Genomic DNA, 22979 nt, shown 5'->3' with positions numbered 1-22979 from the left:
CCCTGGAGCCACTCAAGGCCAGGCTGGACGGCGCTTTGAGCAACACCACGTAGTGCAAGATGTCTTTGTCCACGGCAAGGGGGTCGGACTAGATGATCTTTGAAAGTCTCTTCCAACCCAAACCGTCCTGCGATCCCACGGTGCACAGGAAGGCCCGGGAACGGGGAGAATCCCAGCCGGAAAAGTCCCTCCCGCTCCGGGCGGCTGAGGCACCGCCCGCACTACAACTCCCGGCGTGCCCCGCGGCGGGCGGCTGCCGCTGCGCCTGCGCACAGCTTGGAAACTTCCAGGCGGCGGGCGCGGTGCCTCCTGGGTAGAAGACGGACAGTCACCTCGACGCCATTTTGTGGCGAGGGCGTGAGGGGTTGCGTGCGTGTGTTCGGCGCCCTGTGGTGGCGGTTAGCGCTGCGGGCTTGCGGATCGTAGGCAGCATCATGGGCTCGGACAAGCGGTGAGCGTGGGTGGGAGGGCGAGAAGCGGGGGAGAGAGAGAGGGATGGAGAGAAAGGAGGGAGGGGGCGGGCGGCCCCGCGGGGTGGGCGATGGTGGGGGTCCCTGCGGGCTCTTCTCGTTCTGAGCTCGGCCCGATGTGTCCCACAGCGTGAGCAGGACGGAGCGGAGCGGCCGCTATGGCTCCATCGTGGAGAGGGAGGACCGTGATGAGCGGGAGTCCCGGAGCCGGCGCAGAGACTCTGATTATAAGAGGTCTAGCGAGGAGCGCCGCGGTGACCGCTACGATGACTACCGCGACTACGACAGCCGGGACTACGACAGCCGAGACTACGATAGCCGCGATAGCCGAGACTGCCGGGACTACGACAGCCGGGACTACGACAGTCGCGACAGCCGGGACTGCCGGGACTACGACAGTCGCGACAGCCGGGACTGCCGGGACTACGACAGCCGTGATTGCCGTGACTATGATAGCCGTGACAGCCGAGACTACGATTGCCGAGACTACGACAGCCGGGATTGCCGAGACTACGACAGTCGCGACAGCCGAGACTACGACAGCCGAGACTATGACAGAGACTACGATAGCCGCGATTATGATAGTCCTGAGGTGAGGGGGGCGGGCGAGCCGGGCCAGAGCCTTAGGCCTTGAAGCACGGGGCGGCTCTGGCCGCCCCTCCTGGGGTCGGGGGAGCCTGGTCCGTGGTGCCAGGGTTGGCATCCCGGGGGTTTGCTGGTCGAAGGAGAGAGTGGGGGGGTTGAGCTTGGTGTTCTGCCTGAGGTCGTCAGGACAAAACCTAAGAAATATGGCTGCATGGGGAGTTGGTGTTTTTGTTGTGCTTTGCGGGTTTGTTTTTATGGCGTTGTGGGGGCACGTCGCTAGAAATTGCGGTGGTTAATTCTGGGCACTGGCTTCTCAGAGGGAGCGGGAGCGCAGGAACAGTGACAAATCAGAAGATGGATACCATTCCGATGGCGACTATGGAGAGCATGACTACAGAAACGACATTAACGATGAGAAAGAAAGCAAAACCATCATGTTACGTGGCCTTCCGATCACGGTTACAGAGAACGATGTGAGTAGCCAGAAAGGGGCTTTGCTTTTCTTGCGCCCTGGGAAATCTGCAGCTTTGTGTCAGCAGGTCCGTGCGGCAGTTGCTGCTGCCATTTTGTTGAAAGCTGCATCATGGTAGCCACCTCTCTAGCGTGTTGGCTGCACTGCCATTTTGAATCCGAAAAGGATTTGAACCGTCACTGTTAAGTAACAGAGGTCAGTTGAATGTTAAGCAGTTTCTTTCAAAACAGAACAATCTGTGAATAATGTTTTTTCATGCGTGTTTAGGTGCTTTCCCTAAGAGTGGATTTAAAACTACCTGCACTTTTCTGCTGTTCGTATAGGAGGGAAGAGGCAGATTTTTGCCTTCTCCTTCCCCCCTCCTCCCCCCCTTCTCTAGGAGAGCAAGGGGAGGGGGAAGGAGACAGAGAGGAGATACTTGAATTTTTCCGGGTCTTTACTGAGGCCAGAAGCACTGACTGGTGGGGTTGCACACTCACTGAGCTCCTCAGCTAAGTTCGGCCCTGCACAAAGCTGCTTTGTGTGGTTGCAGCTGTGGAAGTCATAAAATGGCTGCTGTGGAGCTGACGGAGCAAGTACAAATGAGCTTGGTACATAGTTACCTAACTTTTTTTCATAGAAAGATACTGAAGGTGATGAGCTTTGAGCATTCTTTTAATATTTTTAAAGTTTTTTTTCTTCTTCGCTGAGTTACTTTGATTACCAAGATAAAAGCCTACAACTGATATTTGAGGGTTGGGAGGGAACCGTATAAAAGCCAAGCTATTCCCGTTCGATTTCAAGCAGACTCCACCTCTGAGATCTTTGTGCATCAGTTCCTAATGTAGAGGATCCTTTTGCACCATTTTCTGCAATGGAAATTTTTTTTGCCTTTTTTTGTTGCTTATTTACTACCCTCTTAATATATTGAGTGTTCTTTTTAATCATCGTGTGCTGGTCTAATATTTTCATAAGTGCTTGTTAAAGTGTAGGCTCCTGCATCCAAATGAGGCAACCCAGTCAGACATTACATAGAACATTTTAGAACGGTTTTTATTTATGAGATACTATTGTAACTCTACAGTTGTGCAAATAACTGTAGCATAATTTGTGGGAAGGTTCAATTCTGGACTCATCTTTAGAGCATAGATGATGCATATTGGAACCACTGGTTGTTTTCTTATGTTAACATTACTTGGACACTTCTGATTGTGTACATACTTTTCAACTTTTTCCATTTTTTTAATGAAAAAAAGCCACATGCACTGAAGATGTCAGTTCCAGGAACCATGCAAACGGGCAGCATTAGATAATTTTTTGAGTCTGCTGAGCAGCCCTGTTGTATGTAACGTAGTTTGAGTTCTGCAAGAGCTGCTGAAAAACCTCCTTTTCACTTCTGCTCTGTCATTAAAAAATTCGTTAACATTTGTTTCTTTTTCCTGGATGCCTCTGCACAGTAATTTACGTAGCCTGTACCACAACTTAAGCAGCCTTGTTACGGCTGAAGAACTGATGTCTCTTTAGCTTGTTCTTTGACAGTACGTTCTTTGCAAATCTACTCTGTCCCCTGAGAAACTGAAGGGGAACTGTTACAAGATGAGAACTGTAGCATGAGGCTTAAGAATACATATGTCAGGGAGGCTTGCAGTATAGTGTTCTTGTTTTCCTTTGCTAGGAGTCAGGGGTATTCAGATATGCAGGGGAGAGATGCTAGCAGCGTCCTTTATAAAAAAACTTCGGAGCAAGCACAGTATTTGCCACATTTTGCACAAATAACCCTGGAATACAAGATCGTAGCAATTCAGATTCTGGAGGATTCTGTGGTCTAAGTGAAGAAAACATTTGTGGCAAAGGATTTTGTGAGTTCTCTGGTGCTTGTCAGTCCCCTGTTAGGTTCTCCCTAAAGGTTTTTGTTGTTTGTTTTTTTTTTTTTTCTGAGACAGCGTTGAGAATTTTATGGTTCTATGTACCTCCTGTGTGCGCTTTAAGGTAGGTTGCTTCTGTGACTGTCACAGCTGTCTGCCAAGATGTTAAAATTTTAACTGTCTGATTAAAATCTCACGCAGATTCGGGAGCTTATTGAGTCCTTTGAAGGTCCTCAGCCTGCAGACGTGAGGCTGATGAAAAGAAAGACAGGTGAGAGCTCTTAATCCAGTTTTTGACATCACCTTCCTCTTCCCCAGCCCAAAAGAGTATCCAGAATTGTCCCCAAACTGCAAGCACATGCAATAAAAAAAAAAAAAAAAGGTTTGCCATGGCTAAGGAATGTGGCTTTTTGGAAGACTTTTAGATAGCTGGTCAACATGTTAAAAGAAGTCTGTCTACAGGGGTTTTTGTTAACAGGTATTGGTAAGTAGTACTAGTGTAAACCCATTTGATATTATGTAGTCTGTTGCATGGTTACCTTTAAACATGGATTCAAATCAAGTGAAATGTAGCCAGTTAAGGGAGCTTGGTTCCTTGCCATGGCAAAATATCGAGCAGATCCCAGCAGTTGGCGTCGCATTTGTAAAGCTGCTTTGTCATGAAGTAATGAAGCAGTTGGAGAGAGATTCACCTGTTTTAAAGGAACTGACTAACACAAGTATCCCGTCTATATCTGAATGCTGTCTCTAGGTGTAAGCCGTGGTTTCGCCTTCGTGGAGTTTTATCACTTTCAAGATGCTACCAGCTGGATGGAAGCCAATCAGGTTGCTTCACTCACCAAGTCTAGATATTCCTGAAAATGGAACAAGTCTGTACAGTTTAAAAAAAAAAAAAAAGGAAAAAATAAAGGTGGAAGGAGTGGTTTGTTCCATAACTGATTTAAAAGAATAAAAGCTTTGTATATATTAAAATTTGTAACAGTAGGACAAAATACCAGTAACGTTAGGAGAGAAAATTGGCTATTTTGAGCACTCCCTGGTAAAATGTGCTAGTGTTTTAAATTACTTGGTTTCGATTTAATTGGCTCATGAAGGTTTAGCAAGTAGTCCTTAAAAAATCCTAACTTACTTCCACCTCTGTTGCCAGAGAAGGCACCAGAACTCTGCATTACATTGATATTAACCCTGAAAGAGAAGTACCAGTTCATGGCAGTAGTGCGTTCCCCAGCTGAAGTGGGAGAACTGGCTCTTCTAGAGGAAAAGCATGTTTCTTCTAACTAAATTTGGTAGAGAGGGAGTTCTTGCTTATGTTATGCTGTATATTTTGGCTTTTTTGGAGTATGACTTGATAAGGAGCCAAAATATGGTAAGAGTCCTCTAGTGTCTTTTCCAGTGAGATTTTCCTGTTACATTGCAAACAGTTTCACTGGCTTTTGCTCCTTTTTGAATATTCTGTTTTAACAACAGAACTTTAAAATACTCTCAAAGTGAGCAAAGTGTATCAAGCTTTTGATTTTTTTTTTGTAACAACTGATAATTTGATGTGAAGGTCCCTGAGCAGCATGAGGAACGGTATTTTGCTGTGTTGGTGTTAAGGCATAAAGAAATGGCACCATAATGGAATTCTTAGACAGTTAGTTCCAGCAGATGGAAGTTGTCATGTGCCTTATGCTGGAATAGAGTTTCACATGTCCCATACCATGGGTGATTTCCCTAGCCAGGGAGCAGCATTCAAATTGTTTTCGTAACATGCTGCTCAGTAGGGCTAGTGGATGCAACAGAAAGATATATATCAAGAAATTAATGCTGAGCATATTTTCAGAAGCAATATAATTTTAATGTATACAAAGCTGTACTGATGCATAATTTATTGAACCATATTCAAATTCACTCCAGTAACCAGCCACCCTAGTAGCAGGGAAAACGTAGAATCTCCCCAGCAGCCCGGTTGCTGACTGTTAGATGAAAGAATGATGTATTGCAACTATGCCAGCAGCTTTGTTTCTATGTGTGCATATCCAGTGAGTGCTGGGCCCTCCAACCCTCCCTCCTGCCGGTAGGAGAAATGGCTTTGCCCTATTTAGTTGTGCAGAATGTGAAAGCCTTATTCATGCTACGTGCTAGATCTGTGTCAGACCCTGTTAATCACAAAAACTACTGGTCCTGGCGCTTCTGTGGTACCTCTGCAGTAAGCCAACCTGCTATAAAAATAGTTCCTCTATTAAAATGTCTGGGGTCTGGCCTCTAATAATGTGCTTCCTCAGGCGTACTTCCATCTGTTTGACTAAAATATGTTGATGACCGTGTTTTGAAAGGGCATTCTGCATACCCACGCTTGGCAAAGCATGAGGCTGAGAATCAAGGCTTCTTAAAGAGATGTAAATTCCTAACTTCTCTAAAGTCAGAGTGAGAGGACATGTTGAAAGCATTATGAACTTTTCCTACTCCTGGAGAAGCTTCACTTGCAGTCTAGTTACTCATTTTGGAGAGCTCCTGCCTGAATGAAGAACACAAACCTGTCGTGCAGGCTTCCAATTGAACTGATGCATTAGACAAAAGAAACCACTCTGAGTTACATTTCAGTTGATGGCACTTATAATCCAGCCTCCAAGAAGTCTAAGCGGGGTCCCTTTGGGAGGAATTACTGTATTTTCAAAGGGACGCTTGTGAAGAAAGTGCTTGGAAAAGTTATCCAAATGTGGTTGTTAAAAGGTCTGGGGTGTTCGGAGTAGGGGAAGAAGTGAAGCAGTCACCTAAGGACATATTTAAAAAGTCGCTCAGTGCTATACCAGAAGTGAATAGAAACATGGGGGCAAAGAGACTCCTAAAAATGTGTTAATCCTGAATGCAGCAGGTTAGGACTTTGTCTCCTTCGAGACAGCTCCTGGTTCCATGTCAGCGTTTAGTGTTTGGCAGCTTTTTCAACACTCCCTGATTCCGTTTATCTTTGCTCCACATCCCATTCTCTTACTGCCCTCGTCCTCCTCTCTGCAGGATTGGATGGGCAGGGTGTAGGTGGCGGTGGTTGTCCTCCACATCCTCCCCATATGTTGTCCATTTAATTCAGGAGCACTGATTCCTCCGAAGGGTGCTCTGCCATGGGAAAATGCACATGTGTGCCTCGATACAGGAATAATTGAAACCACTTTTTTTGCAGAAAAAGCTGGTGATTCAAGGGAAGCAGATTGCGATGCACTACAGCAACCCCAGGCCCAAATTTGAGGACTGGCTTTGCAACAAGGTACAGTGCGTGTTTTTATCGGAGGGAGTTTTGTCTTGGCTTCAGCGCTTTTCACCAGCTCAGTGGTTTGAACAAAACGATACATGATTCAAATCTGCTCGTACTGCTGGTCCGTGTGACATCATAGGAATACTAAGACCCAGGAATTAAAAGATTTTGTAGTTCTAGTGGCAAAGTAGACGGAGCGAAAGAGGTGTTGCCCAGGAGATGCAGAGATTGGACGGTGAGCTGTGCTAGAGGATCAAACCGCGAGGTGACGAGTAATCTAGTGTTGAATTGCTGGTGGTCTGCAACATACTGCTATGCTTGTTGGTGCTTGTTTGACCTCCTGTAAGAGGAGATGATTTATTAAGATGAACATCAGGCTGTTTTGTCAGGTTTTAACTACGCTTTTTGCCCATAAAGATAAATTTTTTTTTTCCAGCCTGTGCTTTTTTTTAACATTGTGCTTTTCAGAGTAGTTACTATGCCTAGGATTAAAATAACTAAATAATTCAGGATGACTAGGGAAAAGATAGCTGGGGTGTTCTGAAAAGCAGCTGTGATACGAACAAGGGTGGCTTTTGCTGTCCTCGATTATTCCAGTGGGTTTAGCTTCATTATGTTGCTTTGTGTGAGTGTCTAATTTTCATTATTGTACAGCACATGCCAGCATTGTAACCAATTACCTGATTTCTTACCAGTCTTCTCTTGTTCCTCATAGTGCTGCCTTTACAACTTCAGAAGGAGGCTAAAATGCTTCCGCTGTGGAGCAGACAAGTTTGGTACGTTACGTTCATCTCTTCGGCTGTGTTTGATTTTATGGGAAACTTCCTGTCCTGTGTAGGAAACAAAGCTCGTTGTAGTTCCTAGACTGGCTTGTGAAATGCTGAGTTTGAGTGAATAAGCCGTATTGTGACTAAATTGTTTTCCTCTTCATATGAAGATTCGGAGCAGGAGGTGCCACCTGGAGCAGCTGAAGCCGTTCAGTCCGTGGATTATTACTGTGATAGTAAGTTGTCTTTGTTTTATTGGATAATGTGAAATCTAAACACAGGTACTAAAATCCTTCCTGTACCTCAGACTGCCCACTGAAGAACTTGTAGTACTCTGGAAAGCCATTACGTGCACAGCTAACGCCATACTTCCTTTTCTCCTCAGCCATCATTCTGCGAAACATTGCTCCTCACACAGTAGTGGAATCCATCATGACTGCCTTGTCTCCGTATGCATCTCTGGCAGTCAATAATATTCGTCTTATCAAAGACAAGCAGACTCAGCAAAATCGAGGCTTTGCGTTTGTGCAGCTGTCCTCTGCCATGGTGAGAGCCTTACTGATGCATTGAAAAGAAACAGCTTTTTCATGTCCTTCTGTAGCTGAAGCGTTAGAGCCTTTGAGCTGTCTGAAGGACTGCCCAGTTCACCAGGGTTAATTGACAGTGTGTCAAAGCCTTTCATCATAAGCTGTAGTTTGGAAAGAAGGTGGTAGGATGTTGTGAGCACATTGGAAAGCTGTTTTTGTAGCTGCGTGCTGTTCTGCTTTGAAGGCTAGTTTCACACTTGGATCACAAAACCAGCGGTCTGGGATTGTGTTTTGATCACAGAAGGGGAAGACTCTGATCAAATAATGTGGGAGAAGGCGCCCACAGAATTGGGCTTCTTCCACCATGAGAAGGGGGAGGAGGGGGATCTTACTGCTCTCTGCAGCATCCGGTGGGAGGGAGGGACAGCAGAGATGTATTCTTGAGGCTACACAGAGAAAGGACAGTAGGCAACAGCCATAAACTGAAACATGGGAAACTGCAGTGAGGTACAAGAAAAACGTGAGGGAGGTCAAATACTAGCACAGGGTCCCTGAAGGGCAGTAGGATCTCTGTTCTGGCATGTACTGAACTCCAGTCAGCAGTGTGATCTGCTTGAACCTGCTTTAAGCAGAGTGGGACACTTTGTTATGGGATGAAAACGGGTGCCTGATCTCAGTCTCTGCTGACCTCCCTTTTGGAGTAATTTGGGGTAAACATCTGCTTTATAAAGCTAAGATTTTGAAAGACGTTTAATATTCAGTGGCCCAGGGAAACCTGCGCTATTTGTACGTGGGCTGTGATCAGTCCCGTTGTGTTCTTCTAAGTGTGTATAGCATGAGGAGGTGGAGGTGTTCTTCCAGCTTTGGGTGCTTTCAGTGGCTCTATGTGAGAAAGTAGAGCTTTGGGAACTTCTGAATCCTCAGTCACCTGCCTTTCCTAATGATGAGTATTTCTTCCTGTAGGATGCTTCTCAACTGCTACAGATTTTACAAAGTCTTCAACCACCATTAAAAATCGATGGCAAAACAATTGGTGTTGACTTTGCCAAGAGTGCCAGAAAGTGAGTTGCGATAGCAGTTAATTTTATTTTTTTCATCTGCCCCGATATTTGTTGTTGTCAGCCAGGCTTTGGTAAGATTACTGTCACTCCAGACTTTTGCTTCCTTGAAGTATCATGTGTGGCATGCATCCTGCCCTACGCTATGTGTGAGGAGAGTGAGAGCAGTGTTTCCTACCAGCACTGTTTCCAGTCCTGAAAATAACATCGTAACTGCTTGTGTACACAGCACACTTGTTTCCTTGGAGACCTAGTGACTTGTTGGGACTGTACAACAATGAAACTGAAGTTCCTTTACTTGCCAAGCAGTGCTTTGGCTCATTCATTACAATCAGAATGTTTTATAACTGCCAAGAAATCCATGTGTTAGGGCAGACTCTACCTCCTTGCATGGGGAGACACTTCAGAAGAAAGCTGTGTTTACTCAGATGAGTGATTTTTTTGGTTACAGAGACTTGCTTCTCCCAGATGGTAACAGAGTCAGCGCCTTCTCTGTGGCAAGTACAGCCATTGCTGCAGCTCAGTGGTCGTCCACTCAGGTATGATTTGGAGGCTGTTGCTTGTAATCGTGCTTCCCTGAAAATGTAGCACATAGAATTTCACTGCTGCCCACTTGCTTGGTTGAAATGACTGAAGCTGCTATGATGGGTGTGCTCTGACAGTTAGGCAGAGCCTAAGCAGTGTTGAAATTCTTAAACACGGTAACTTAACTGTCCCTGACAAAAATTACCTGCTGCTGTTTCAGCCACAGACTGGAGAAGGCAGCACCCTTGACTACAGCTACCTCCAGTCAGGACAAGATGGCTACACACAGTATGCTCAGGTTAGTAGTGGCGGTTGTGCTCTAACTGGTAGGTTGGTGTAATTTGAGCTTCTGCTCATCTTGCGTTTCCATTCACAGTACTCCCAGGATTATCAGCAGTACTACCAAAATCAAGGAGGAGTGTTGGACACAGACACAGCTACCATATCAGGTAGTACTTCCGACATGGTGGGAGATGCTGCTGTTTGTAATGATAACTTTGCACTAGTGGTATTTTACCCTTAGCCTTTATGTTAGTCTGCTGAGTAAAGGGCGGCTTGGCTCATTTTGCTCTCAGGATGTCTGAATGAATACGTGTTACTAGAGAACCGTAACAAATTTGTTTAAGTGGGACCTGTAGTCTGCGAGATGAGCGAGCAGCCTCTGTTGCAGACTGTTAAAAAAAGCCTTGAACTCAGGAGAACTGTGTAAGCAGCTCTAGACAAATCTCCAGTGCTAGCAGCTGTTAGAGGCTGGGAATCGCTGACTCTGGGAGCAGAATATTTCCTCCTGAAAAGGAAACTATTCCTTGTCTGGGTAGAAAATAGCCAGTGTGTATCTGTCTCCTTTTGAACGCTTATTGCCTTGTTTGGCTGCTGGAGCTGGAATTAGGAGCTGAAACTATAAACAAAGTAATTTTAGCACTAGGATGGAGTACTGTTTTACAAATTAGTTGGCTTATCCGTTATTGCTCTCTGTTGGCAGGAGCTCCGGTCACTACCACCACAGCCGCAGTTGTGTCCCAGAGTCCTCAGTTATATAATCAACAGACAAACTCACCTGACTCTCCGGTAATTACAGCACTAATTACTCCTTGCTTTCAATGCCACGGTTATCTGGGATATCTGGCTTAGCTGTAGCCTTTGCTCTTTAAAGTGGGTGGTACGGCAAAGCTGCTGAGTGTCCTCGGGTTAGTCACAGTGCTTGTGTTCATAAATCATCTGCCATTTTTTCTGTGATAGTTCTTTGTTAAAAGCAAGCGTTAAGTGTACTGGTGAGGAGGAGCTAACTGTTGTATGTGTGGTATGGGCTGCTTATACCTTGGCTTGTTGTCCTTGTTTTTCGTGCACGCTGGTGACAGGTTTTCTAATTGAGGTTCCTGGGTTTGGTGTTTTTTCAGACACAGTCAGCACCACCTACCACTAGCACTCAGGCACAGACGGCTCCCCCGACCGGTGTAGTCCCTGGAACCAAGTATGGTAAGCCATGGGGGGTTGCTCTTGGGGACAGATACCTGTTACTGTATAGCAGGAGACTTGGCTTTGGCCGAGTGCTCTGTCACCATGTGTCAATGGTGAAGCTGTCCCTGAAGAGCGTGTTCTGGACGGGTGATGAAGAGCACTTTTCATGCATGTCTGCCATCGTGCCTGCTAATAAACTCAGCCTGAAAGGCAGAAAGATACCTGTCTGAATTTGACTGGAATGACCATGTTTCGCGCTTTAATTTTTTCACAGCTGTCCCTGACACTTCCACCTACCAATATGATGAATCTTCAGGATACTATTATGATCCTGTAACAGGGCTCTACTATGATCCTAATTCCCAGGTAAACTCAAGTTCTTCCCACCTGTCTTAACTGTTAAGGTCCATTAGTTCCCTGTCTCTCATCATATGAGTGAAATGAACTTTCTCAGGTGCACAAAGCACTGAATGTAGCAGATAACTTTGAGCATGATGCCTAGAGGTGGGACTTGACTTCCCTCTGGTATAGCCCTTCATTTTTCTCTCCATTCTGTAATTTTTCTCAGTTTGGCCCATATAGGATTAGCACTTGTCACAGACACTGATTGAGCTGTTTCATTGTAGAATGCCCAGCAAAGTGCACCCAGCTCGGGGCTCTGGTGGATCATCTCTTGGGAGAGGCCAAAGGTTCTCCATAGCGCTGTTGGGTGGAACACCTTTGTTTGGGGACAGAGGCTTCAGCCACCTCATGCCTTTTGACTCCTTTGTGGAGTCTGTAGAACTTGTTTGGACTCTGCAAAATGCCTTCCCGTTTGATGCAGTAGTCTGAATCAGAGAGCTTGGGTTCTCCCTTGGACACGTAGCTTGTGTGAGGTGTTTAACTGTGTGACTCTCCCTTCCTCTCTCTGGCAGTATTACTACAATGCCTTAACCCAGCAGTATCTTTACTGGGATGGCGAAAAGGAGACCTACATGCCTGCTGCAGAAGGTATCGCGTACCAACAAACAGCTACCACAACCACCACCAAAGAAGTGAAGGAGAAGAAAGAGAAGCCTAAGAGTAAAACAGCTCAACAGGTAAAAGATAAGATGGGATCATAACTGGGCTAAAGTCTTCTCTGGAATGGGGTAATAGTTCTCCTTTTTCATGACAAAGGAAATCCTAGGTGGTTCAGTGGGGTGCATGCCTGCAATTTGCAGGCATTGTAGAGGGCTGAGGAGAGGTGGAGTTGGCGAGATTTCAGTGCAGAAATAAGCTCTGCATAGGAGGAACGCACATGGAATCATGCCAGGACCAGTGGGAGTATAACTGAGCTGTCACTTAGAGGATTAGATTGATAAGAAGGGTTCGTGTAGTAAAACAAGCAAGCTGCGGTGTCTTTGAACACTGTATACAGAGAAACAGCTGCACTACATCCAGCGTCCTGTGATTTAAAAATAAAAGGTGGTGGGTTGCCTTGTTCTGGAGCCTGCATGCTGGATTGAATCTCTGTCGTAGGAGATTGGTAGCTGTGAGGGGAGCTGTCTGAGCAAACCTCTCTGCGTTTCAGATTGCTAAAGACATGGAGCGCTGGGCAAAGAGTTTGAACAAGCAGAAAGAGAACTTCAAGAACAGCTTCCAGCCACTGAGCACCAGGGAGGAGGAGCGGAAAGAGTCAGCGGCTGCAGACGCAGGCTTTGCCCTCTTTGAGAAAAAGGTGAAGGTGCTGGCAGTAGCATGCGGCGGGGTGTGGTGTGGCAGAGGGCTTGGTGCTTACAGTGTTCTTGTCTTCTCCAGGGAGCTCTGTCTGAGAGACAGCAGATCTTGCCGGAGGTGATGAAAAATGGGGATGATGAAAATCCACTGAAGGTGAGTATGAGATAACCCGACAGAGGTATTCCCAAAGGTTACTGGTAAAGCACTTCAGAGGAGGTTATAGCAGATAATGGCTTTTCAGCCTGGATTTCCACAGTATCATCCATAAAAGGCTGTGGTGGCTGCGGGTGGTCCGGTGCAAGTGCAGTAGGCTGGGTGGCTGCGAGATGCCGAGAGAAACGGTGACTTCTTCTGGCCTCGAGAGCTCAGTTGAGGCTTTGAGGTTTCTAAAAACTCTGTACTCAAATTACCATTTGGCTAGTGGGAGCTAAACCTTGCAGCCACTGTAGTGGTTCCTTCAAGTTGCATTTCATCCTTGGTAAGGAGTGAGTGAGGCCTTTCCTGTGCAACAAACACATCTACAGCCTCTGTGTTCTTTTCTGGGCTCTCTGAACGGTGGTGACATTGTGCTCCCCTGAATGCTGTCCTTCCTTTCCAGCGTGGCCTCGTGGCTGCCTACAGTGGTGATAGCGATAATGATGAGGACTTACTGGAAAGAATGGAGAATGAGGAAGAGAAACTGACTGACTGGAAGAAGATGGCTTGTCTGCTATGTAGAAGGCAGTTCCCAAACAAAGATGCTTTGATTCGGCACCAGCAGCTGTCTGACTTACACAAGGTAGTTGCGCTACGCTGTCCAGAGCGTACTTGGTTGCTGTAACAATTTTTTGTGTGTAAACCAAAGCCATGATGTGTGTTGCTGTTTGGAAAACTGTTCTGCTTAGAGCAAAAAGCTTGCTTACCTAAAAAGAGCTGTTAGGCATTTCATATTAATGTGAATCTCTCCTTGTTTCAGCAAAACATGGATATCTATAGGAGATCAAAGCTTTCAGAGCAGGAACTTGAAGCCTTGGAGCTGCGTGAGAGAGAGGTCAGTGTTGGGATGAGGAGATGAGTAGCTAATGGAAAACCTGCACAGATGTTATGTTGAGCTCTCCTTATCTGACATGTCACTTGAGATAATCTTTGGAAGCCAACCCCTTCTTGGGTCAAGGTTCTGAGCTGTACTGTTACATGAGGAGAAGTGTCCATACCCCACAGCTACTGCTTAGCAGGGAAGGGTCTTTCCACCTCCAGCTCAGGGCTGCCAGACAGGGACCAGAAACTGAGTGGCAATCAGCTGCTCATCCAGCAGGTGTTAGGGTCAGGCTCTTCCTGCCCCAGTGCAGGTTCTGATGGGCTCAGGGACGTGCATTTGAGGTTCTCCTTTCTGCGATGTTAGTTAAGTCCGTGTTTTAGCAGGCTGCGGTGGACAGCTTTCTCTAATAGCAGGCATTTGGCTTACTTCCATAGCTCAAAGACAAGCAAAAGTGTCTTCAAATCCGAGCTAAATGTGTTTCCCTCCTTGCAGATGAAATACAGAGACAGAGCAGCTGAGAGGCGAGAGAAGTACGGCATCCCAGAGCCCCCTGAGCCGAAGCGCAAGAAGGTCTATGACGCGGGCACAGTGTATGTATCTGGAAGCTCCTCAGGGCCTGCTTCAGTGCACAATGAGCAGTTCAGTTAACTGACCTCTTCTTCCTGCAGTAATTACGAGCAGCCCACCAAAGATGGCCTTGACAACAGTAATATAGGCAACAAGATGCTGCAGGCCATGGGTTGGAGGGAAGGTTCGGGCTTGGGAAGAAAATGTCAGGGCATCACAGCACCCATTGAGGTAAGTGCAGATGAGTGCTTCCTTGATGAGGTTTAGTGTTTTCTTGTTTTACCGAGAAGCACTCAGTGCTGAAGATCTCTTGTGGAAGAAGCTGTGCCATCTGCACGCTTCACATTAGCTCCCACTCCTGATTGTCTCATCAGGTCCTAAAGCTGGGGCAGAGGTGGGACTTGGACAGGCAGGGCTGTGCTCCCTTCTGAAGTCCGCTCCTGAGATGCTGTGGCAGTGGGCCTCCATGCGAGCTGCGTACCCTGGGTTTGCTCAGGGTGGGCTGCCCTCCTCCAGCCATCGGCTTTAGGGGGTTTGTCTGTGCTCTGGGTTATGCTGTCAGGAACTGTGTCCCCTGTGAAGCTTCAGCTACTGGTGGGGTGGGGTCGGAGCGGTGTGAAGCCAGCAAGTGTGGGTTGTTGTGTACGGTCTGGTCTCCTGATGTCGGTACTTAGGGCTGCGTGGGATCCCCAGGGAAGTTAAGAAGCTGGCTGGACTGACGAGTCTTTGGCTGATGAGTTTTTCTGTGATGTCCTGCATGGTGGTGCAGCCTCTCAGTGCAGAGCTGAAGCGTGTCTCTCTTCCTTTGCAGGCCCAAGTACGAATGAGAGGAGCTGGCTTGGGAGCCAAGGGCAGCTCCTACGGTGTCTCCACTGCAGATTCGTACAAAGACGCGGTGCGGAAAGCCATGTTTGCTCGCTTCACGGAGATGGAGTAGTGCGCTCTGGCCCAGAAAGCACTTGTTTGCCAGAACAGACTGTTAAACTCTGTAGCCTTGGTGGCCTGGCTGTATCCTGGTTGTGGTTTAGAGATGACCATTTCATTCCCTTGGACTTTTTTCACCTCTTGGCATGTCACACTTCCATGAGCAGGCTGTCCGAACTGCCCTGACTTCATGCTGGAGAGCTCCTCGTTAGGCCAAAGGGGATGGCTGATCTTTATACGGTCCTGTACATAGTGTAATGTATTCTGTGTTTGGAGTGTGTTGTCCAGATGCCATTCCTGCCCTCCGGAGCAGGGGCAGGACCTGTTAGCTGTGGTTTTGCACCGTCTTTGCTCTCCTTTTGTTGTATTGTCTGTCTGGGTTGTTTTGTTTTTTGTTTTGGGTTTTGTTTTTTTTTTTTGAGAACTTTCCTGTACATTTTGTATGATACATCTTTGTATAGACTTTTTGAAGACTTTGATTCTAGTTGCCAGTTTGGCTCATTTCCAAAAGAAATACATCCAAAAACGATCCTATTTCTGTTTCTCAGTGGGTGAATGAAGAAAAAGTTGCCAGTGCTACTCATCCTTTCTGTGGTTCTGCTTCTTCCTTGATGAGACTTCACCCTGGAGTCTCTCTCCTCCACACAGTGCTCTCCTCCCCTGCTTCCGTTCATGCCTGCTCTGTGCTGCGCCTTGTTCTGAGCGTCTTTCTCACTGCTTCGGCATGGACACTGGCTGGGGGAGAACTACACCTCGTATCCCTTCCTGCCTTTCCTATGGGAGCAGGAAAGGACTAGGAGAAAAGTCTTCTCCAGTTTGCAGGTCCTGCTCAGAATCTAGGTGTTACCAGGTGGTCCTCTGGTGGGTGGTGGGCTGAAGGGAAGGGTGGCCTGCCTGGGTGGCACCTCTGGGTGGGGGGGTCTGAGCCTGGCACAGGGTGTTCTTTGCTCCACCTGGGCTTGCTTGTCTCTGGCCTCCCTGGGCACAGTGTCACAGAGCTGCTGGAGGCTGGGTGACGATGGACCACCTCCTCTCCCAGAGGTTTCTTGCTGCAGCTGTTCAGATGCTGTCTTTGCATTTCTTCTCAGCCTGTGCTTGTGTCTTGCCCTCCCAAGCCGCAGTGAGCAGAGGAGGTTGGGCTCAGCCCTCACCTCTGCCTTTGCTGATGCCTCTGGCTGTGGGGCTTGATCACCCCCCCAGGGAAGCTGAGCCAGGAGCAGTGATCCTTGCCCATGGAGTAGCCAAGCCAGCACTGTCCAGGTGGGCATCACAGTGGTTCAGGATGGAGCAAGAACAGCTTCACCGCCTTTCTCTGTTGCTCTTGTGTAAGGCCCTTCACCGGGCTGAGACCAGCTCCCCGTGGTGGTGGTGAATCCCACTTAGCTGCCAAATCTCCCCCCCAGGGCTCTGTGGCAGTGGCTGCCCGCTGCCTCGTTTCTGGGGGAGGCCTGGCGCGGGGTGAGCCGAGGCTGGAAACCCTCCACCCTTGCCTCGCATGGGGGGCTGCTGCCGGGTGAGGACCGGAGAGGAGCGGGGTTGCGCCTCTTGTCTCCGGGCCGGCTGTGCCGGCCGGGCGGTGCCACCAGGTGGCAGACGTGGCCCGGCCGTCACATGTGCCTTTCCTCCATGCCAGGGTCCCCGAGCATCGCTGGGTCCGGCCCCAGAAGGGAGTGCAGCAGGGGGTCCAAGGCAGAATGGGTGCAGCCCTCCAGGCCTGTCGTGAGCAGCTGGAGCCAGGAGCCAAATTGCTGTGCCACGCTCGGGGGGAGAGGGGGTGCGAGGCTGGGCCTCAGGATGTGCATCCCGGCTTTGGCTTCACAGAGGAAGCCAGGTGGGTTGAAACAACCCAAGAGTGCAGGCGCTCTGCCTCAGTTTCCTCACCCCAGGATGATGGTAGGGGGAGACAGGCCTGGTGCACTGCGGCAGGGACCCCTGTACCCTGCAGCAGCCTCCCCCACCTCCCCCTGGGTCCTGGCTGGTGACGTGGCAAAGTGTTTTGCTGCTCTGGGCTGTAAATGGCGGGGGTTTATTTCCCAGCAGGTGGGCTCGATGGGTCGATAAAGTGCACTTGTGCAGCTCATCTTCTTCCCAGCCCATCGATCCCCTTCGCAGCGCATCTTCCTGATGAGGGGCAATGCTCCAGGTGAGGGGGGGCGGTCCCGCCTGCAATGGGCACAGCACAACCTTCTCCCACCTGCAGCTGACTGCTGCCAGGCTCGCTCCCTCTTTGCTGCAACGAAGTGCTGCCAGGAGCTGAGCCAGCCCCAGCCGGTACCTTTGGCAGAACGGCTGTGGTGCAGAGACAGGAGCATGCCATGGGGGCACAGGGTCCCCCACTGTTTGTAGGGACAACTGCTGGAGGGGGATGCCCAAAGCAGGGCGCCCTCCTGTGGCAAGGCTTTAATGGGGGTCCTGGAGTTGCAGCCCACCCACCCTGCATGGTGGATGGGTCAAAGCCCCCCACTTCCTGAGGGAAGGCACTGCTACTGGATGCCCAGGGGAGGGGAGAAGCAGTGGTGTGGGGGACATGCAGCCCCCCTGCTGCCAGACATGGCCTCCAGTCCCCGTGCCAGGCGCTGGAGCAGGGCATGGTGGCACTGGCGCCTGCCAGCACCCGCGCCTCCAATTTAGGCAGTGCAACGTGGCTGTTCGTGACTGAATGCACTGTGGCCCACTGCTGTCAGAGGGACGTGGTGTCCCTGCTTCCCCAGGGACTGACCTCTGGGGGCGGGGGGAGAAGCTGTGGGATGAGGCCAGCCTCAGAAGTGCATGAGGCAGGACCCACCCTGAGCAGAGGGGAGCTCCTGCGGGCACCTGTCCTACTGGGGCTGAGCAGCCAAGCTCCCTTGGGGCCAGGGGAGCTGCCTCTCATGATGGCCTGATCCTGATGCAGGTTACTCCAGGAGGATGCTGGCCCATGGTTGAAATGCCAGATGTGGGCTGATGTGGGTCCTAGCAGAGCAACAGAGAAGCAGGGTGCTGGAGAGAGGTCTTTGGAGCAGGGCACTGGCAGGAGGAGATGCAGTCCCTGAATGGGCAGAGCTGCACTGCAATCTGTCTGTGCCTCAGTTTCCCTATTGCTAAGCAGCAACAGAGTCTCTCCTCTGAGGATGATAGGGGAAGAGTAAGGTCTCTGAGCCCTAGTGCACATGGAGACCGAGGGGCGAGGGAGACACGCAAAAGGACCCTTGTGCCCTTTCCTGGAGGGCAGCAGGGCGAGGGCAGGGCTGCAGCCCCCGGCTCCTCCCAGGCACAGGGCCGCCTGCAGGGTGACTTCCAGGGCCTCAATACCAGCCAGTCTGCGGCTCCTTCCGGCACCCATAATACACAGAATTAAAGATCGCCGTCGGTCTGGTTTTAAGGTTTGGGATTTTTCTGGCTAGTTTTCAGTGATCTTAATGGTAAAACTCACAAGCCTGCTATGCACTGGCTTTCCAGGAGGCCCTCCAAGCATCACCAACTCCCGCACACTGATTGAGGTGAGGAAACCGGCCAAGTCGGTGTGAACAGCCTCTCCCCAGCGTTTGTTAATCACTGGAGTTACCAACCCATGGTGGAGCTCAGCACTCTGTGTGGCCAGCCCCAGGCCTGCCCGCCTCGCCTGCTTGGCAGCTCACGCTGTTGCTAAAACTCTGCCAGCGGGCAGGAGGACATCCCTGCACGGGCAGTCAGGGCTACTGGAGACCCAGGGTGCCGGGGACTGGTCTGGAGTGCTCGATGCAGCAACATGTGCCTGGGGTACTTGCAGGAGCTCCACTTGGCCTCAGGGCTTGGTGTGTATTGGTTTGGCCCTCCTGTGATCCCTCTCTGCCAAAAAGCCTGCTGTGCCTGGCGGGACGGCTGCCCCATGGCCACTCAGCTCCGGTCTCAGCTGTGGGGCTGTGGCAGGGAGGATGGGCAGGGCTGTGGTGGAGCATCATGCCAGCGTGTAGTGGGTACCACTGCGGCCTGCCCCTTGCCCAGGAGGGTGATGGCATCTCACACCAGGCAGTTCCAGCACCCCCTCTGGCCCCATGGCATGGAGCCCCTGTGGTCCTGGACAGGTGGCCGTCATCCTGGCCACTGTCCCCACCCAGCCCCATGGGACCAGCGAGGGTGAGGAAGGGGAGATGCGTCCCTTATCCTTCAGCCATTCCACCCAGATGCTGTGACCAAGAGCGTGTTTCTGGCTTGGGAACCGCGTGGTCCAGATTTCCCTGCTGGGGTGGAAAAAAGCTGGTTTTAATTGACTAGCCATCTGTAGCAACGTGGACCCAATTTGCAGCCCTGGGGGGTGGAGTGGGGGCTCTGGTGCTGTTGGAAGAAACCAGAAGCAGATGGGGGCTAGGATCCCAGGGCCTGGGACCTGTGGCCTCACCCAACACTGTTATCCCTCTGCCAGACAGCTGGCTGGGTGCCAGGCTGCACACTGCCCTGCTGAGCACCAGGCATGGGCAGCTTGCCCTGTCCTGGGCGCTTGGACATCTTCTAGTGCCAGGCTCCCTGGGGAGATGATCCATCCTCGCAGAAACGCTGAAACAGGAGGATTTGGAGGGTAGAGAAACTGTTTCCCTTCGGCAGAATCTTCCCTGCTGCCGGCAGCGAGCTGTCGATCACCTGCCAGGCAGCACTGGTGGCCCTGGAGCCACGGCTCACCGTGCTGGCTGCCACGCAGAGCCGCGGGCGGTGGAGCTGAGCGCCCGAGGAGAGGGCAAGGGGGCTGCCGGCAGCGGGGCAAGCCAGGGCTGGGCTTGATGCAGGTAGGGCCCTGGGGAGCCAGTGGGCAAGCTGAGCCCCTAAGGACATTTTATGCCTGGGGAGGACAGCATGTGTCCTGGGCTGCCTCAGTTTCCCTCTTTTGCAGAGTGCAGTGCACACTTTGTGCTCCCAGGGGTCCCCACGCCCTGCAGTCCTCTTCCCACAGGTGGAGGGAATTGGGGTGTGTGATTGACAGGCAGGGGACAATTGATAGGCAGGGGATGATTGACAGCAGGGCGGTGAGCTGCCATGGGATGCTCTGCAGTGCTGTGGGGTCCCGCGGTGCTGACAGAGGGTGGTGGTGGGTGCCTGGACCAGCTCAGGGCACCCCACAGGGATGTGACCAAGCAGCCCCACCAAAACACCTGGGGTCCCTTGCCCAGCGCAGGGGAGGAGGTTTTGGAAAGCCAGGCTGGCCACGGAGACAGCGCGGCCTGTGCCGGAGCCCGGGTGATGGAGGGAACCCTGAATCCCCCCATGCTGCTCCGTGGGGCACCCACTGGCCCTGGCCCCACAGCCCGAGGGGGACGAGCAGCTCAGGCCCTTTGCCAGGCATGGGAGTGGGGGGAGCTGCTCACTGTCTCCGCCGGGAGGGAACTTGGATGGGAGACGGCTTCATGTCAGAAACGTTTTCACAGGAATTTGTCACCACCTACAAACATCTCTTTTTTTTTTTTTTCCCCCCTTTTTTTTTTTCCTTTTAACAGCAACCAGACCCAAGGGGTGTGTGCGTGCGGGTGCCATGGGGAAATGGGGGCTGGGATTCTTTTTGCTCCAATTCCTCGGGAAAAATTATTTGGTGCTTGTTCCCCTCCTCCAAAGCCTGGGTTTGGGGGAGAAACTGCTTCCTGCAGCAGGAAAAGCCAGGCAAGAGAGGGACGGCATTTCCCTCATTGTACCCCACTGTGGGGTCAAGCCTGTCCTGGGCACCCCAAAACATCTGTGGGCTCTGGAAGCTCCTTAAAACCTTCCACCCCTCAGCTCCATCCCTTTCCCCAGCCGGATTCGGGGTGGGATGTGCCCGCAGCATCATTAGCACTCGTCTAGCCGCCACGGCGGCGGTTTGAACCCATTTGAAATGCACTTGAAAAGGGCGGATTTGATGGGAGGAATGTGACGGGTTTTTGTTCTCTGAGCCCCCCGGTTGAAGATGTGCGTAATGAAGAGCTGTGACTTTCACTCGGGTTATTTTGGGATGGACTACTTTTTTTTCCCCCCCGCCCCGAGCTGGTGGAAGACCATCAAAGCGGCACTTTGAAAAATGTCCCAGTGTATAAATAACTCTGCTGAGAGCAGAATAACGCGGGCTCCCGCGCGCCACGCGCCGCAGCAGACGGCATCTGCTGCGCGACGTTGCATTATAAAAAGGAATTATTCATCCCTTCCTCTAATTAACCGGGTGCCACTCTCCCGCGCAAGAGGGATGGCCCGGCACGGGGAGCGCTCCCGGTCATGCCACCGGAGTGGGTGCTGCTCCTGGGGTCCCCCCGTGTCCCCCCTCCTGGACCCGCACACCTCCCAGAACTGTGTGGGAGCAGGCTGGTGCTCCTCTGCTGCGGGGAAACGACGAGGTGGGCGAGCTGGGATCGGCAAATGTGAATCCCCGGGGGACTCGCCATCGCTGGAAAACACCTGATTCGCCACCTCAGTCCCCCCGCCGAAATCCAGGCAAAGGGAGCAGGATGGGGGGCAAGCCCTTGGCACCCCGCTGGCTCGCAGGTTCCTAGGCTGCGTTTTATGGCGCCCGGGTCTGACTCGGGGCCGTGAGCATTGCGTGGGGCTCCCTGCGAAGAGCTGCCTTCAGTCGCAGGAGCCACCCAGATTTGCCCGGAGACTGGGAGATCTGCAGTTCAGCCACACCCAGGAGAGGGTTTTGGGGAGATCCCGGAGGATTGGGAGAGGCGAGGGGGGCCCCAGGCCCCCAATCCCGGGAGAGAAGTGGCTGCGGCGGCAGCAGCCGGATAGGCTCAACGCCACGGCTGTGCCCTGGCAAGGACACAGTGGTCGGGACCTCCCGGGAGGGAGACTAATTTTAGGAGCGCTCCGGAGGGGCTATTTTGGACCCTTTGCTCTGCGTGAGTCACCTGCTATTTTTCGACCCCACTGGGTCCGTTTCGTGGCAGAGTGATTTACGCGGGCTGGGACAATGCTGCTGCCGTTTGCCTCAGGGCTTGGAGCCCAAAGCCATACTGGCTGCCCAAAGCCATGCTGAGTGCTCAAACCCCCCCAAGCAGGGTGCAGGATGGGTGCCCAGGGTGTCTGCTGGGGCTCCCCACAACCCCCACGCGGTGCCAGGTATGCCCAGAGCAGGGTGGACCAACCTGGAGCCCATCCCACCTCCCCGTCACCTTCTTAGGGGACCGCGTGGTTGGGCTTGAAGCCCCTCGGTCACCTTCCTCCAGCACTTCCCACCGGAGATGGAGGGAGAGAGGTTGGAAAGGGTGGTGATGCAGCTGGCAGCTACAGGAAGGGGGACATCTTCATCTGGAGTGGGTGCTCGGGGCTGAGCATCCCACAGGCCACCCGCTCCCCACCGCACTGGGCTCCCCCTCCCCAAAACCTGCCACTTCAGAGCCCGCCAGGCAAAAACCTGGCTGTTTCGGGGTTGTCAGAGCAACGTGATGCACCTTTCAGTTACCACGGCAACCTCGACGAGAAGTTTTTAAAATTCAGGCAAGGTAATTTCTCCTCGCCGCTGCGATTTCGTTATCGCTCGGCTTGCCATTCCCCAGGGATGTGGCGTCCTGCCTTGCTCCTCCGCCGGCAAGGTGGGATCTCAAAGATAAGAAATGCCAGGGCTGCGAGGAGGGGGAGTGAGTGGGTGCCCTCCCTGCACCCCGTTAGCGGGTCTGGCCCTGGAGACGTGATCTGGGACCTAATGAGTGTCGGGGGGAGGTGAATCACAAGCACCTCGAGCTTGGGGAGAGCAGAGAGATGGGGGAGAAGGAGGGGGGAAGGTAAGGAGTGGGGTTTGGAGTGGGTTGATGGTGCAGAAGGATAGGTGATGGCATGGGTGGGTGGGTGGCTGGCTGGCTGGCTGGCTGGATGACTGACTGGCTGGATATCCCCAACTACCAGGCAGATGATGGATGGAGAAACC

The 22979-nt window shown here is 51.3% G+C and overlaps 1 protein-coding gene across 3 annotated transcripts; it reads left to right on the top strand.

Annotated features, from left to right (window-relative positions):
• The first annotated feature begins 315 nt into the window (after positions 1-315).
• Positions 316-15676, top strand: RBM5 (RNA binding motif protein 5). Of its 3 annotated transcripts, none has more exons than XM_086619214.1 (24): positions 316-451; positions 600-760; positions 1368-1528; positions 3573-3642; positions 4123-4196; positions 6529-6612; positions 7316-7376; positions 7538-7603; positions 7753-7913; positions 8858-8955; positions 9404-9491; positions 9698-9775; positions 9854-9929; positions 10463-10545; positions 10875-10953; positions 11210-11301; positions 11850-12014; positions 12488-12634; positions 12715-12786; positions 13232-13411; positions 13589-13663; positions 14144-14241; positions 14320-14449; positions 15030-15676. In XM_086619214.1, the coding sequence occupies exons 1-24, from the start codon at positions 435-437 to the stop codon at positions 15153-15155; spliced, it is 2442 nt and encodes an 813-aa protein (XP_086475340.1). In that variant the 5' UTR covers positions 316-434; the 3' UTR covers positions 15156-15676. The 3 variants fall into 3 exon arrangements, with proteins under 3 accessions (XP_086475340.1, XP_086475338.1, XP_086475339.1); XM_086619212.1 differs by having other exon boundaries at positions 600-1062; positions 1373-1528; positions 9854-9926; positions 10460-10545; XM_086619213.1 differs by lacking the exon at positions 7538-7603 and having other exon boundaries at positions 600-1062; positions 1373-1528; positions 9854-9926; positions 10460-10545.
• The last annotated feature ends 7303 nt before the right edge of the window (positions 15677-22979 follow it).

Source organism: Tauraco erythrolophus, chromosome 12 (genome assembly GCF_009769465.1).
Source record: "Tauraco erythrolophus isolate bTauEry1 chromosome 12, bTauEry1.pri, whole genome shotgun sequence".
NCBI lineage: Eukaryota > Metazoa > Chordata > Aves > Musophagiformes > Musophagidae > Tauraco > Tauraco erythrolophus.
The sequence above is the reverse complement of the archived record's forward strand: the minus strand, read 5'-3'. Positions and strand labels throughout refer to the sequence as shown.